Source organism: Podarcis liolepis (assembly GCF_965112155.1).
Source record: "Podarcis liolepis genome assembly, chromosome: 14".
NCBI lineage: Eukaryota > Metazoa > Chordata > Lepidosauria > Squamata > Lacertidae > Podarcis > Podarcis liolepis.
In genome coordinates, this window is record NC_139569.1 from 34,008,027 (window position 1) to 34,025,044 (window position 17,018).

The 17,018-nt window shown below is 44.7% G+C and overlaps 1 protein-coding gene across 2 annotated transcripts in view; it reads left to right on the plus strand.

Moving 5' to 3' along the window:
- Nucleotides 1-3,823: 3,823 nt before the first annotated feature.
- The window catches only part of PLEKHO2 (pleckstrin homology domain containing O2), a 36,817-nt gene continuing 23,622 nt past the window's right edge, over nucleotides 3,824-17,018 (plus strand). Inside the window, exons 1-2 of one of the 2 annotated variants that reach the window (XM_083475123.1) lie at nucleotides 3,824-4,333; nucleotides 14,228-14,380. In XM_083475123.1, coding sequence (XP_083331249.1) covers nucleotides 4,325-4,333; nucleotides 14,228-14,380 — 162 coding nt within the window. In that variant the 5' untranslated portion in view covers nucleotides 3,824-4,324. The remainder of the gene's footprint in view (nucleotides 4,334-14,227; nucleotides 14,381-17,018) is intronic. The other variant, XR_014519053.1, reaches the window with a different exon arrangement.

Below are 17,018 nucleotides of genomic sequence, written 5' to 3' on the forward strand. Positions count from 1 at the left end.
GCATGACCTTTTAGTTTTTTTCTGTCTTTGGGTTGGATTTGAACCGCCGACCTTCTGATCTGCAAGTCCTAGGCTCTGTGGTTTAACCCACAGCGCCACCCCTATTCATGAAGCTGTCCTCTGCGTGCTCATCCGAGCATCCTCTATAGCTGTCTCAAATGTAGTATGAAGTGAATGTGGCTTAAGTTTTCTTGTTGGATTGAAGCTGGTTGGAGGGGAAAACACACCAAACATTTCATGTGCACAAGCCGCTTGGGTTAGCAGTTGTATTTTACTCCCTGCAATGGGACCACATCCCTCCATTGCACCTGAGGGCAGCCAGGTAGCGTAAGGGAGTGTAGGCCAAAGTACATGGAACACACAGCCTTGTCCAGCAACCCCTCAGCTGCCTCACTCTGCCCAATGGTAGGGCTGGTCCATTGGAAGGAGGATGCAGGACCAGGTGTGTACATGGTAAATGGCTATTAGCCCAAATGGCTATGTTCTACCTCCACTGTCAGTGGCAGTGAATACCAGCTGCTGTAAATCACAAATAGGCGGAGTATGCTCATGTGCTCGGGTCCTGGTTCCGGGTTTCCCACAGACACCTGTCTGGCCACTATGAGAGCATAGCTGTCAACCGTCCCTTATTTGGCAGGAAAGTCCCTTATCCCAGTGCTGTGTCCCGCTGCTGTCCCTTATTGATGATGTTCCTTAAATTTCCTGGGTTTCAAAGGAAGCAGCTCCTCTCCCTCCCTCCCTGCCGGCCAGGGAGGAGGGAGGCTCCAACTGTGTTGCTTGGCTGCATTGCTCGCCCAGTAAGGAGTCTAAGAACGACTGGGGGGTGGAGCTTCCATGCCTTGTGCCAATCAAATCGGCCGCGTTGCCTGGGGACTCGCCTTTGCTCAGCGCTTCCCGGCGGAGAGGTGACGGTGGTTTTCCTTGCTGCATCCCCTTTGCCGGGTTGCTGTGCTATGGGAACCACCACTTGAGGCTTCGTTTGGCTGCTGGCTGGGCTCGGAGGGGCTCATAAGCTGAACATACCTGTGCTTGGAAAATCCCTTATTTTGCTGCTGATCCCTTATTTTCGAGGCTGCTGGTCCCTTATTTTCAAATCTGTAAGTTGACAGCTATGTATGAGAGCAGGATGCTGGACTAGATGGGCCACTGGCCTGATTCAGTAGGCTCTCTTCTTGCTCATGGTCTGATCCAGTAGGAGTCTTCTTACATTGTTCTCTTGAGCTTCCTGCCCTTGATGGGATAAATTGCTTGGTGCATGGCACAGGCTCTGATCTTTGGTACAGTTTTGTCAGCTTCACCCCCCCCCCCAAATAGAGGAAAGTTCTAAACTAACATCGCTTATGTATGTGTTAAATCTCTATTGTCACACATACACATGTGCTGTCTAAAAATATTTTTAAAAAAACTGATTAATATTTTCCAGGAAATGCAATTTTATTGGCCAACACCCAGTCATTATAGTTACTCACCCATTATTTCCTCCAGCTGTGCTGTTTTAAAGCTAGGGTGTTACATTTTGAAAGATAGCCGAGTGTGGGTTGTTGTCCAATTATGGCCAGATAGAAACAATATTATTTTTTCCTTCGAAATCTGAAACTGGTACGAGAGAGACAATGTTGCTTGCAATGCAAATACACTAATCCCCACCCAATATTGCACTACTATTGTGTATGCTCCAACAAGCTTTGTAGATTTTTTTCGTAGCAGGACACAAAAATCAAGGAGAAGCCTGTGGATGACAATGGCCTTATCCCTGCATTCCACAATCTTGTTCCTCTCCAGATGTTTTGGAGCACAAATCCCATCAGCCCCAGGGGTTACAGCTTCCTTACCCTATCAAGGTAAGAGGCTCAAGTGTGCAGGTGATCACCTTGACCTATCCAAGCACCCTGCCCACATCCTTGAGTCTTACTAACTGAAAATCATCCAACACAATAGCACTAGACAGTACTCTGAATACTTCTTGAGATTCATCTGCTATAACAGCGGAGTCAAGGTCCCAGTGAATGAAAAGGATTTTATCCTCAAAATGCTTTGCAAACATGTCGCAGCAGGTTACTGTTGGTTCTACCACCTTGTTTGGGCCAGACTGTAAAAGGCCCAAAAGGAAAACTCTGTATTGCAGAGTGAGGATGCCACTGAGTAGGCTTAATGATGAGCCCCCACCAGTGTTTGAATGCTTTTATTGGGTGTTTTCCTCTACTTGCATTCCAGCTTGTCTCATTGCCCTAAACCACAGAACCAAATAGGCTCTACGAAGTGGGAGACGACTCTCGGGGCGGATCGTGTCAACGGGCCTGAGCCATTTAAATGTTCCATAAGTTGGCCAGGGCTTTGACAGGAGTGCCAGTCATATCAACTCATCCATCACAACAGCACTAGACAGGGCCATCTGGAAGCCAGTTGGATCCATCAGCCTTTGAGGGCAGACCCTCCTTGTAGGTCCCTACCTCTGCAGAGCAGAAGAGGTGCTGAAAGCCTAAATCTGAACAGGAAGTGATCTCAACAGGAAGTGATCAGACAAAAGACTGATGCCAATACACCCCTACACTTTCAGGTCACCCTCTTTCTTCCCAGTTATGAAAACGAGGTCCATACTGTGGCCTGCCACGTCTTGGACTGATGACATGTCCCATGGTCATCATGGCAGCCATGAAGTCCTGAGCCACTCCAGAGCCATTCACCTTGGCATGGATGTTGAAGTCCCTCAAAAACAGGAGTCTGGGAGTCCTCAACACTGCAGGAAGACTACTAGGCAGCAACTGGAGAGAGAGAGATGGAATCCCTATGGACTATATCAATTTCCCCTTCCCATACTTAAGTCTGCCCTGATACTGCATTATGCACCCAGGTAAGCACAGCTAGATGAGACCAACTCCACCCTGCTCACCCACCCAGGTCTCTGTGATACAGTCCAGATCAGCCTCCACATCTGTAATCAGATCATGGGTGAGGGAGGTCTTACTCAGAGTCGGCCTAGTATTCAGCAACAGCAGCCGTAGTAGACCTGAGGGCTGGCTGATAGGACAACCACAATTCCCCAGGTAGGAGAGGGGCTACTAACTGTGACTGTGCTAAGTGCCCCTCCCTGGGGGTCTTGGGTCCCCATCACTTTCTCTTCTTATAGCCCAATACATCCCTGCCTGTTTCCTTCATTCCTCCAGCCCAGAACCCACCCACCTGTCTGAAGGTCTTCTGCTGTCTTAAATCAGAGGTGTAGAATCTGGGGAGCCTAAAGGGGGCAGGATCTAGTATTGCCTAACAGTGGATTTGATATATTTTAATTTGTTTACGGCAATTGTTTCATGGATTAGGAGTAGATAATGCAGGTGAAGCTCTTTGCACTTTTAGACAAATGTACAAGATTATTATGCAGTAAGGTGGTCCCCTTATATACACCCCAAGTTTTGAATTTGTGGGTTTGTTTGTCTTTATGTGTTGCAGTTTAAACCTCCATTCTATGCCTCTCTGAGACTTTTTGCTGTTAAAAAAGTGACAAATGAATAAAATGATTGCGTGTAGGGCTGTTCAGAATGCACACCAGCTGGTCCTCAAGATGACACCCTCCAGAGGTCGTTGGCCTACAACTCCCAGCACCCAAAAAGGGGAATTGTAGTTCAGCAACACCTGGGAGTCACTAGCTCGGGCAAGTCCGGTGTCCCCAGAGCCTCTCGCTTTGGAGTCGAGGCGCTCATGCGGGACTTACTCCCGAGTAGACGCTGGCGACAGCCCTGCAAGGATCTCACCCAGTGTGGCTGTGTAGGTGGGGAGAGGGGGGGAACAGCTTCCCCTTCTCAGCTGCTGCTGGTTCCTCCTCCTCCTCTCCTTCCCTAAGAGCTCAAGCTACTACCGGAAACCAATATTTTTTTGCTGCTGCCGCCGCTGTGTCTTCTTTTTGCAAAGTTGTTTCGAAGCAAACAGAGGCGCAGTCAGAGGCGCTGCAAAGCAGCATCGGCGGCGGAGCTGGTTTCTTTGCAACTTCCGAACGAACCCTGGACTTTTCTTTTTCTCTTCGCCAGCCTGGAAAGTTGTTGAACCTCCATCTCCCCGTTCCCTCCCCAGCGCCCGAACCCGGCATGTTTGATCCGCCGGCTGCTGCTGCTTGCAAGCTCCGGGACTCCGGCAGAGCCCGGGCGAAGGATGGAAGAACAGCCCCGAGGCTCCTGAGAAGGCATTAAAAAGCGATCTCCGAGCGAAGAAGCGCGCCCGGCGTGTTTGGAGAGGAATCCAGATAATAATAAGAATTATTATTATTATTTTTGCAAGGGGTGGGAGACGCATCGCCCTCCTCTTTCCTCTCTCCCTCCACCCCCCCATCTCCACCATGGAAGATGTGAGTAATGTTTCAAGTGCAATGGGTTGGCAAAGGAAGGCAGCTTAAAAAGGCTTTGCATACTTGGGAGGGAGAAGGAATGGGCGAGATGTGGCGAGTTGCAAGATAGAGGAGGGAGGAATGCGCCCCTTTTCTGTTCGTTCAAGAAGTTAAGTTTCTAGTCCGCTGGGTCCAACTGCTTGCTTTCCTCTTGACTGGGCGTGTATTTGATCCTGTGATTATTTAGATTTCATATCAGCCCTTCGCTGTGGGTTCCCGGGCGGGTTACAGCCGTGTGAAAACACAATATTAAAATCAGTTTAAACAAATTGCGGTCAAGAGAATACGATGGATCCTAGATCGATAGATTGTCAGAAACTAGGGTACAGAGCATGCAACAGAAACTACCTTCTTAAACATTCTTACCCAGATCTTGTTTTTGAAAGTTGTCTGAACTTGTTAAGTTTAACATCCGAAGAGGAGTAAGTCAGTTTCAAAAGCCTTTTTTTTGGGGGGGGGGAGGAAAAGCTGGTGGAGGGCAAATATACTGTAGTAGAGGATAGAAGTAATTGGGGACGACGACTGGACGCTTCCCCCTTCCCCCTGCTTCCTGCTGAAATTAAACAGAGGGAGCTCTCAAAAGGGCCTGGATGAAAGTCTTTTTAAAAGTTTGTTTTCCTATTGGCATGGAATGGTCTTTGGCCTGGGAAAAGGAGAGGGAGGAGAACATAGCTTGTTTTGTTGATGGATGTCCGAGGCTGCTGGAAAAGGAGCACGTGCTTCAGAGGTCTCTCTGGAGTTGCTTTGCCCTGCTATGAGAAAACTCAGGCGGTGGACGAAAGTTGCCAAGCTTCCTGCTCTAGTCTAACCTTGCTCCTGTGCCTTTTGTAGCCGCTTAGCACACTCCAGTCTTAGGCATCAAGTGTTGGTGGGACAGCTTTGCTGGCTTAATTCCTGGGCACCAAGTTGCTGTTGAAAACTTTGGAGCAGGGCCAATTTAAAAAATAAAACAAAAGCTGGCAATGCTTAGGTAGCAGTTGCTGATAAATTGAACTGCTTGGAGTGTGCTTTTGGCTCAAGACAGCTGGGTGTGTGTGGGTGTTTCTTGGTTGCCATGGCTCACAAGAAGCAGGGAATTGTCATAGTCCAGGGTAGAAGGGGCCAGACTCAGGCATCCTCAATCTCTCCAGATCGTAGTGACCCATTGTGCAACTCTGACATGCAGTCTGATGAAGCAACCTGAGAGAAAGGCCTTTAAGGACTGTTGCTCCGTGGTAGAATGTCTGCTTTGCATGTTGAAGTTCCAAGGTTTGATCCTAGTAGGATTAGGAATGCCCCTGAACTGAAACCCTGGAGAGCTGCTGCCAGTCAGTGTGGACAGTACTGAGCTAGATGGACCAGTGGTCTGATTCAGTATAAGGGAGCTTCCTATTTTCCAGTTGGTTGGGATGGAGAGACCTGTATCTCATCTGTTTTGCATGCAATAGGTCCCAATTTCAATCCCCAGTGTCTCTAGGTAGGGCCGGGAAAGTCCAGAGAGCTGCTGCCAGTTAGTGCAAACAGTATGCAGCTAGGTGGGTCAGTGGTCTGACTCAGCATGAGGCAGCTTCCTATGTCTCATGGACACATCTTAGCAATCCCTCCCTGGACCCAGCAGCATCCTTGACAATGACCCACACCCATAGCTATTGTTAGTTGGTGGGCAGATAACTCGATAAATTAATACTCAGACTCATAGGAACATAGGAAGCTGTCAAGTCTCATAATTAGTTTACCTGGCTCAATATTGTCTACAATTGGGAAAGCCAACATTGTGTCTTCCAGATGTTATGGGACTACAACTCCCATCAGCCCCAGCTAGCAAGACCTGTAGTCAGGGATAATGGGAGTTGCAGTGTAGCAGCACATTAGTGGGTACCTCTGGTTTACATTGACTGGCAGTAGCTCTCCAGGGTTTCAGACAGTAAATCTTTTCCAGACCTTCTTGGAGATGCCTGGGATTAAACCTGGGACCTTCTGCATGCAAAGCATGCGCACTGCCAGTGAACTATTGCCCTTCCTACATTTTGTGCTTGGAAGCAATTCAGTACAGACCACCGGGCTATTTAAACTCTTGACATAATTAATTCAAAGGGTCACAAGAAGGCAACTGAACCCATTATATTTACTACATTCTGCTTCTCCTGTGCTGATGTTGCTGCAATAGGATATAGGTGGTAACCCAAGATAGAGACCTGCTTTGCTAAGAGCACTTAGCATGCTTTCAGTGTGTGCTTATTTGCAGCTAAAAACTACTTTCCTATATAGGTTAGCATGCTTCTCCTTTAAAATGTTGTTTATTCTTTTGGGCATCTCTACCCAAATCGCCTCTGGCCTGGGGTGTGCCGTTTTCCCTCATCCTAGAGTTTAAATGGGTCTGTCCAGAAGATCAGGCTGCTGCTTCTTTCTTTCCCTGGTTTCCCCCTTGTTTTGCATTTTGAAACTCTTGCCTTTTCAAATGGGGCTGCTGCTTCCTTCTGCCAACAAACTAGTGCTTGCACCAATTCTGTCAGGGCACTTTTGTACTGGCAACCCATAAGCTGCTTTCTCTCTGCTAATGGGCTGTTGCACTATCAAGTGGGTTTTGTTTTGTTTTTAAAAGAGATTTCATGGAGCCTTCAGCTGTTCTGTCCTCTTGGAGAAATGGGAAGTAGGGAAAGGAAAGGAAATGGCTTGCAAGACTTTATAAGGGCATGGCGATGCTACAGATGTAAACCAGTTTCAATCCTGTTGGGCAGTGAAGAATAAGAGCATATATTTACTCATCAGACTTTTTAAAAAGGTTCAGTACTGCTACCATCTCCGCAGTGCTTCTTGGGAACTGTAGTTCTGTGAGGCATTCTGTGATTCCCAGAAAAGTGTGGGTGAAGCCGCAACAATTATATTGTTAAAATCTATATAAGTTTGCCATGGAGACATAGCATGTTGCTTTATACTGAGTCAGATCATTGTCCATCAAGCTTGGTTTAGTCCACAGTTTCCAAAACGAATCTTCAGTTGTTGTTTTTGGACTACAACTCCCATCATCCCTAGCTACTAGGACCAGTGGCCAGGGACGATGGGAGTTGTAGTTCAAAAGGAGCTGAAGACTCAATTTCGGGAAACCCTGGTTTAGTCTACATTGTGGCCTTCTAGATGTTGCTGGACTCCAGCTTTCATCATCCCTGTCCATTGGCCCATGCTTGCTGGTGCGATGGAAGGTACAGTCCGACAACATCTGGAGGGCCACAGGTTCCCCATTCCTGGTCTGCACTGATTGACAGTGTCTCTCCGGGTTTTCAGAAAGGAGAGTTCCCCAGAATTACCTGGAGAGGCTGGGGCTTGAACCTAGAATCATTTGCATTCAAAACCTCAAGACTGACCCTACCATTAGGCAGAGTGAGGAAGCTGCCTCAGGTGGTAGATGCTGAGGGTTGGGGAATGGACAAAGCTGTGTGTGCCATATTGTGAACACTAGGTGAGCCTATTGACCTCAGGTGCAGCGGAAGGCACTGTCCCATTACCGGAGCTGAAGTAAGATTCAGCTGTCAGTCTGGTTAGATTTTTTACCCGGAATGTAGCAGAAGGGAAGGCATCATTTTATTCTTTGCCTCAGGTAGCAAAAAGCCTTGGACTGGCTCTGCAAAGTATGGGCTAGGCTACAGTGTCCTTCAGCCTTGGGTCCCCAGACACTGTTGGACTACAGTTCTCATTAGCTGGGAGTTGTAGTCAAACCATTTCAGCCCCAAGGTGCTGCAGCTTACGGTAATTAGTTGTCCTTTGTCATCACTGTGCTGTACTCAGGTGGTTGAGGGAATGGTGACATATCTTGCAAGTATGGCATTGAGCAGTGGGTTTGTTTCAGGATTAGTTAACACACAGGATAGGTCAACCACAGGTGTCATCTCTAGGCTGAGCCTGCCATGTTCATGACCATTTAAGGAATTATAACAAGGATAGGGAACTTGTGGCCTCTATATATTGTTGGACTCCACTTCGCATCAGTCCCAGCCAGCACAGACAATGGCCAGGGATGATGAGAATTGTGGTCCAGCAGTTACGAAAGGACTGCAAGTTCCCCATCCCTGGAAAATAAACTTTGCCTTTGACTAGCATCTGGTATTCTCAGCTAAACCGTTACTGAACAGGGAGGTTACATTGACCTATTTTGGCTAGTATCCACTGATCATGCTAATTAAGAGATGATAGATTTGATTCATTTTTAAAGCTGGCTCCCATCATTATATCTTCTTATTTCCTTTTTCACATTCACACTGTTACCTTCCTTAATTGTTTCCAGGATTTTAGGCAACAGAAAATTGCAAAGGTGCTTTTTTACAATCTTGTGCCATTTTTATTTGCAAGAAAAGAAATCTTTTTTTCTGTCTTTATGGACTGCGCTTTCATTAAAAAACAAAAAACAAATACAGTATACCAATTTGTAAAAAGGTTAATTAAAACATCAGTAAATACTGGTTACTAAAAAAGAAATTCACATTGCAAAGGCCTGTCTGAAACACATTTTTTTAAGATTCCTGCTGAAACTCTAGTGGTATGGAGTTCCACAGGACTGGGTCTGTCACACTAAAGGCTTGGTCCCTTGTAAAGCCCAGCAGAACCTCCATAGACAACTTAACTGCAAAAAAATAATAATCATTTTTGAAAGTGTTTGAGGGCAACTGCTTTGAAAGGATTGCAAAAGGAAATTGTGGCCTCAGATCTTCAGGAAGCAACTGTCCACAAGTTTGCTCACCACATTGAGTGTCCACCAACCCAACAGGCATGCTTGTTGGAACTTAAGTCTGTGTTGCAGAGTCCTCTGAGTGTCTTGAAGACAACAGAAGACATGTCTAAGCCCTCTTCCTGACTGCCTCTGAGTTTATGCTGCACCTTGTAGATTCTCCAAGTGCCTCTGAATGAAGCTGAATGGGAAATAGGATTCACACACCCCACCGTTCCCTATTGGGAAAGGGACAGGGGTCCTGGCAAGCCTATATAATAATAATAATAATAATAATAATAATAATAATAATAATAATAATTTATTATTTATACCCCGCCCATCTGGCTGGGCTTCCCCAGCCACTCTGGGCGTCTTCCAAAAAAATATTAAAATACTGTCATACATCAAACATTAAAAGCTTCCCTAAACAGGGCTGCCTTCAGATGTCTTCTAGAAGTCTGGTAGTTGTTGTTCTCTTTGACATCTGGTGGGAGGGCGTTCCACAGGGTGGGTGCCACTATCGAGAAGGCCCTCTGCCTGGTTCCCTGTAACTTGGCTTCTTGCAGTGAGGGAACTGCCAGAAGGCCCTCGGTGCTGGACCTCAATGTCCGGGTAGAACGATGGGGGTGGAGACGCTCCTTCAGATATACAGCCTAAACATTAGATTACTATTAAAGCCATCCAACATTTGTCAACTTCTCCCTCAAATTGGAATTTCTGTTTGTCCCATAATAAATGTTCAGCGTACAATGGAAGCCAAAAGATTAAATTTTGGACAGGACCTTTTTTAGACTGTATGTGTAAAGTCATATGTCTGAATTTTCCACACATACAAATGCAAAGCTCCCTTCAGGTAATATTTGAGTATACTTGGAAGCAAGGCTTAAAGTATTCTTCTCCAGGAGAGAGAGGGAGAGAGATTGGTACAGTCGTAACTCGGAAGTCGAAAGTAATCTGTTCCGGAAGTGCGTTCAGCTTCCAAAATGTTCGGAAAGCAAAGCGCAACTTCTGATTGGCTGCAGGAAGCTCCTTGAGCCAATCGGAAACCATGATGGACGTTCGGGTTCCAAAAGAACATTCAGAAACCAGAACATTCACTTCCGGGTTTCAATTGTTTGGGAGCCAAGGCATTTGAGATCCAAGGTACGACTGTATATCAAGATTTTCACTAATGTGGGGGAAGAGAGCTTTGTACATCATAATTTGACGCAAAAGAAATGAAATCCCACCAACAGCTTTGAAATGATCCAGGTCTTCCTTACCCTTAGAAACATGTAATTTGTGGGTTATTTTCTCTGCAATAGCCAGAGCTCACATACCCTTCTACCGCAACAAGTGGTTTAAGTCATGTTGTGTCTTCCATTTCTGGGCCAAAGAAGTTCTAGATAGGCTAGTTTGAAAATTTTTGTGTGAGTATCCAAAAATGTAATCGTCCCCTGCAGAAGTTGAAATGGTGCAGTCCAGAATTTCATCACTAATGTTCAAATCCACTGTGCACATTTTGGTTACAGTGTGGGAGGAGACTAGGAGGGAGGGTACCACTAGTTATACATCTGCTGTAGCCAATGTTACACTGGAAACAGCTGAGCTAACCTCTGTTGGCCATATACCTGGTGACTTGCCAATGGGCATCCTTTGGGTCCATGTCAGAGCACTGATTTCAAAGCAGTAGTGCGGCTTCCAAGTCCACCGCGTTTATTGCTGGACCACACTAACTGCAGACCACTACAAAGAAGTGAACTGGTATGCTCGTTCCAGCAACTGGAGTAACTTTATTTTTGATGCACTGGCTGCCCCCCCCAAACCCTAAAAAACAAACCACCACTTTCCTGCTTGGCAGGGGGTTGGACTCGATGGCCCTTGTGGTCTCTTCCAACTCTATGATTCTATGATTCTATGAAATACATGACAGTGGTGTGATCATTGGGGTCAAACATGCAGAGAAACCCAGGACTGCTATTTGCAGAATTTGTATTTGTTGCACTGCAATTTTGCATATGTCTCAGAAGTAAGCCTCATACACATTCAGTGGGGACTTACTCCATAAGATTTCTGCCTGAATTTCAATGATCTGGTTCATAGTTTTTCTTTTTTTAGCCCTGTGCAAAGGAGGTTCGAGTTATAGACTCTTGATATGCTTTTAAGAGTTGCACCAAAAGGAGCTTAATCAGAAATCCTGACATGTCTATATTTGTACAAGAACGGAAAGTTGCAGGAAGTGGTAATACGTAGTAAGACATAAGTTCCTGGTATATTAGAAAGATGAGTTCTTGTTTTTTAAAAATAGTACATTTAATCTGATTTAAGCACTCCTCATATCCTTGCCCTCAAAGAATGAATGAATGAATCTTTATTTGCATCAGCCATCGGCCACAGCAATAAAACAACAATACAATATACAAAGAATAGAAATAAAAAGTCAATTATATAAAATACAGTCCCTCAAAGAGATTTGAATAAGAAATCTAAATTGCAAACCTTTTCAGCATCAGTCTAATTAAAATTAGGAATAGTCAGGTTCCCATAAGGAATATATTTGGGGTACTTGTTTGTTTGTTTGTTTGTTTGTATTGCACATTTATAGCCAGATTTAATTATTTTTTATTCAAAACAATTTTATGCCCTGCTTTCCCTCTTCACAAAGCAGTTGCTCAGAGCAACTTACAAATAAAGAGCAAACATCAGTGCAACAGTGATCCAAGCACAAAAATAATAATGTTCAAACAAATTTTTTTTACAAAGAGCAGTACTTACAGTGAATATGTTGAGCAGCAACAGAAGAGACGTTTTTAATTGGCAGTGGGAGAAAAAAAGAGTAAGATAACCTAACCTTCAGCTGGTGCAAAATGTAATGGCCAGATTGTTCGCCAGAACAAGATGGTTGGAGCATATCCTGACCCATCTGCCCTGGCTGTCAGTTAGTTTCCAGGCCAAATTCAAAGTGATGGGGTTGACCTATTAAGCCTCAGGACCTCAATACTTTAAGGACCGCCTCTCCCCATACAAACCGATCCAGACCCTGCACTTATCATCTCAGGCCCTTCTCTATATCCCCCTCCCAGAGAGGTTCAAAGGGTGGCAATAAGAGAACAGGCCGTTTCTGTGGTGGCCCCCCAACTGGAATGCTTTCCCAAGGGAGACTCGCCTGGTGCCATCATTACATGTCTTTAGATGCCAGGCAAAAACATTCCTCTTTACTCGGGCTTTTAACTCATTAAATAACTTACGGTGTGTTAAAGCTGGTGGCATGTACGACTGTTATTATGATTATTTTATTATTATGCTGCCTGTTGCAATGCTTTTTATTATGTTTTTATTATTGATTCTCCATAAAATGTGTTCTTAATGTTGTACACTGCCCCGGGATCTTTTGATAAAGGGTTATTATATTATTAATATAATACTTATATTAGTAATAATAATACTGCCCTGGGATCTTTTGATAAAGGATGGTATGTAAATCAAATAAAAATATAAACAAACAAACAAACAAACAAATCACCGGAATATCCATTTCAGCAATTCTCTGTGTTTGTGCTTTCCCCCATTTTCTTTCTAACATATTTCCCCTTTGCAGTGCTATTTGAAAGTCATGCAAACCAATCTTGAAGATTTTCCAATGTTGGGGGCAGACTCATGAAAGGAAGCTTATATCTGATCTTCTGAGAATGTGTGCTGCAAAGTGTATTTGAACTCATCCTGTCAGCTCTCACAAGATATTATGAGACTTTAATTTAAAGAGAGAGATATATTGGGGGGGAGGTGGCTATTTGGCCTGGAAAATAGAAGCTGTTTGCCCTTAATAGGAAGGTGTGGTGGAATTTAGGATGTTTTTTTCTTAGACTATATTGGTGTGTTTGAGTAGCCGTCCTGGCTATGGGCTTCTATTAGTGCAGCTCTGAGCAAGTGTGCCTGAGGCCAAGGCTTATTTTTTTTAAGGCAAAAAAAAGGGTATGAATGTGACTGAAAAGTGAGAACAGGAAACACCATGTTATATTTATAGTTATATATACATTTAGTTATCTATCTGTCCACAGTTTATATATATCTAATGTGATATATGTATAGTCTTGTCAGAGAGAACCCTGAATTACTGAGGGATCTTAAACCATTTCTTTCAACGAATTTAAAAAATACGTTTTCAGTCAGTTGGATGGTTTCCAGAGGTAGCGTTGACAAAGCACCCGTCCCCCCACCTAACACACATGTTCAGGGTGCGAGTCTCCCTGCTGATTTTCTGCTAGTCCCCATGGGTGAGCAATGTGGCTGGAAGTGGTAGGAGTAGATTAGAGAGAGGCCAGGCTCCTGCTATATATCCCAGGCCTGGCCAAGCAAGCAACCGCCTGCTGTCTACCATTGTTGCTTATAACATTACTGCTTCTGTGTAGAAGTCGTGGAATCCGGAGCTCCAGATCCTTGCCTCTCTCCTGGTTCATATCTCAGTTTCTGTGATGTTATTATCCTTTTCTCTTTTTTTACTTTTTACTTTAGATTTCTCACTTCTCCTTTACCATACCTTTCTCTTCAACGCATTTATTCTACGTTATACTGTAGGGGTGCTCAGGTGAACCCCCACATGCCAGTCCTCAAAGGTTGGAGGGAGGAGGAAGTGGGAATGTTAGGCAAGACTCAGTTAAGCCTGTCTGAAAAGTGGGGTGCCCATCTTGCCCCAGTTTGAGTGCATTGCCTCATGTCCTCGATGAATATGTGAGGGAGGGTTAGTATCCTGACGGAAGGACTACATGGCAGGAGCTGCCTTGACCTCTTGGATTGGATCTGATCTGTGGGCAATTGCCAATTATAAGAACTGTAACTTGGAGGAACTTGTTTTCCTCTTCCCTCCAATTCCTTTTTCCTTGTGTGCTGTGTCTTTTTTATTGAGAGCCTGAGGGCGGCGACTGTCTCGTTTGCAGTGCAATAAAAACACACACACATGCAAACAAACAAACAAACAAACATTTCACAAAAGGTTGCTCTCGCCTTGATTGCAATTTCTTTTCTCCTTAAATAACGGAGAATTGTGGTGTGGGAGAGACACAGGAGAAAAACTGAGCACCTCTTATGCTGTGCACATAAATTAAAGTTGCTTGTATAGCTGCATAATGTGCTGGGGTGTGTGTGTAAAGGTTTGAGTTTCTAATGACAACATTTATTTTTTCCTGGTGTGGCTCTAGGGTGTGAAGGAGGAGACCCCAGAGAAGCCAAAGTGTCCTACTAAAGCGGAGAAAGCTGGCTGGATCAGGAAGAGCAGTGCAGGCCTCTTTGGTCTCTGGAAGGAGCGTTACATCCAGCTGTGCAAAACCAAACTGTTAGTGTACGAAGATGAGGTAAGAACAGTTGAAGGGAAGCTTCTCTGGAGAGGGCTGTTCTCTTGCTCAGTGCTCGGTGACACTGGGGCCTGCCACAATGCAATGATAGGATCAGCCACTCTTGTCTTGACACGGTGCCTTTCAGTATGTTCGCCTGCTAAATCCTGAAGACCGGTGGCGCTCATAGTTCGCCTGCATTAAGGTTGCACCTGTCAATTCCGTATGAAAATAAGCTCCTGTTTCTCCCCTTGTATGAGACACCACATTCCAGGGAGCTTGCCGTTTTGGTCCATTGCAACAGAAACCAGCAGTCTTGTACCACTTGAAAGGTTCGTGTTGTGGCATGAAGCTTTGGGGATCTCAACCTGCTCAGGCTTTAATACCTGCCTTGGAGGTCCTGCTGTCTGTATCATTGTCCAAGGTGCATAATAATAATAATAATAATAATAATAATAATATAATTATGTGTATGCAACCCACTTGACTGGATTTCCCCAGCCACTCAAGAGATTAGGCCCTTTTGGTAGTGGAAATAGGTTTCCCTGTAGAGCAAGGATGAGGAGCCTTTTTCATCCCGAGGGCCACATTGCATTCTGTTCAACTTTGCAGGGAGCCATGTGCCAGTGGGCAGGCAATAAATGTTCAGTATACTGATTTCTGGGACGCGGGTGGCGCTGTGGGTTAAAGCACAGAGCCTAGGACTTGCCAATCAGAAGGTTGGCGGTTCGAATCCCTGCGACGGGATGAGCTCGTCAAAGTGCAAGTAGATAAATAGGTACCACTCCGGCGGGAAGGTAAAAGGCATTTCTGTGCGCTGCTCTGGTTCGCCAGAAGCGGCTTAGTCATGCTGGCCACATGACCTGGAAGCTGTACGCCGGCTCCCTCGGCCAATAAAGCAAGATGAGCGCCACAACCCCAAAATCAACTGGACCTAATGGTCAGGGGTCCCTTTACCTTTACCTTTATACTGATTTCTACACACGTTCACTCACCTCTCCATCCAGACTAACAAGACACATTGTCTGTGTTCAAGGGTACGTTCCAGCCAGGCAAAAACACTTGGGGTGCAAAGCTGGGGTGTTTCTTGGGGAAAGTCCCAAGGGAGATAAAGAGATTTGGAGGGCTGCATTTGGCCCCAGAGCCTGAGGTTCCCCAGCCCTGCTGCAGAGATTCACCCAGCTTCCTCCCTGTTATTTTTCAGACAAAAATGGAAAACATGTCTATTCATCAAACAGGATTTTAATATCTAACTCTGCTTCTTTCTTTTATTAATTGCTTGGGGGTAAGCAGCTCTAACTCTTAGAAGAAAGACAGATTTAAATGTTGAACTAGTAATAATAGAGCCCATTTTCTTAGAAGCGTTGCTACACATCCCCCCCCCTTCTATACTCGTGTGTGCCAGTGAGAGCTACAGTTATGCCATCTAAGGATCTGATCAAATAGATTCTAAGCCACAAACATTCATGTCACAGTAAAGCTGCAACCCTGTGCAATTTTACATTGCAGTAAGTTCTGTAGAATTCAACAGGACTTAATTCTGAGTAGGCAGAACTTTTTAAAAAGAAAGAAGAAGAAAATGAAATGCAGTCTGAAGCCCAGTGTTGGTGAAGGCCTGTTAGATTAGCAGTAGACATCCTACTGTGCATGCAGAAGGTCTCGGGTTCAACCCTGGAATCTCCAGGAAGATCTGGAAGCGAATCTCTGTCTGAAACCAGAGCTACTGCCAGTCAAAGTCAACAATAGACCAGTGGTCTGACTCATGATAAGGGAGCTCTCTGTGTTGCTCTTTTGTTAAGAGCTGTGTTTGGACTTTGAAGAACTGGGTTTGAATCATAGCTCCGGCATGAATATTCTTTGTCCTTGGGTGAGTCACTATTTTTCTCCTTCAGCCTTATTTTTCCCAGCTGTCTGCAGGAATAACAAGGACTTGCCTCACAGGACTTAGTGAGAATCAACATAATAATATTTATTATTATTTTTACAAATATCAGGACCCTCTTCTTACATTTGCTGAGAATTGGCCAGGATATTATTTGCAAATAATTTGTTTTGATTTGACTGGAAAATAAAACCACATCAAGAGAAGGTGAAATGACTTCATAGGATTTGGGAACAATCAACTGAAGACTAATTCGCAGCTTTTCAGCAATTAAGGGTGCAGTCCTGTGCATGTGAAATTTGGAGGAAGAAAATTTGGAGTTTAGGATTGCAACCTAAGCATCAGGATATAATTCAGACTTGGGGATCGGTGGTTACTTATATAATGAATAAGCCCTCGTAGACAACCGAGCAAAGATTTTATGAATGATGCTCCTTGCTGCCTTTCATTTTTGGATATTTTAAAATATTTTTTTTGGATAATAAGTGCTAATTTAATATACTTTAAGAAATATGAGATATATAGCCCCATCAGTGTCTGCAGCCCTTTATAGTATAGGCAAAAGGGAGTAAGTTCCTGCTCCAAGGATCCTACAGTCTAACGGGAAGAGAGCAAAGGGAGAGCATTTTTCACATTGGAGAGCATTCAGAAACACAGACCTCCTCTTGCAGTTGCACATACAAGACTTGGATTTCCTGGAAGCTGGGAATAAAGACTGGGGTGGAGTGATGGGGTAGTAGTTGTATTAAGCAAGAGCGTCATAGAACATGATCTGGA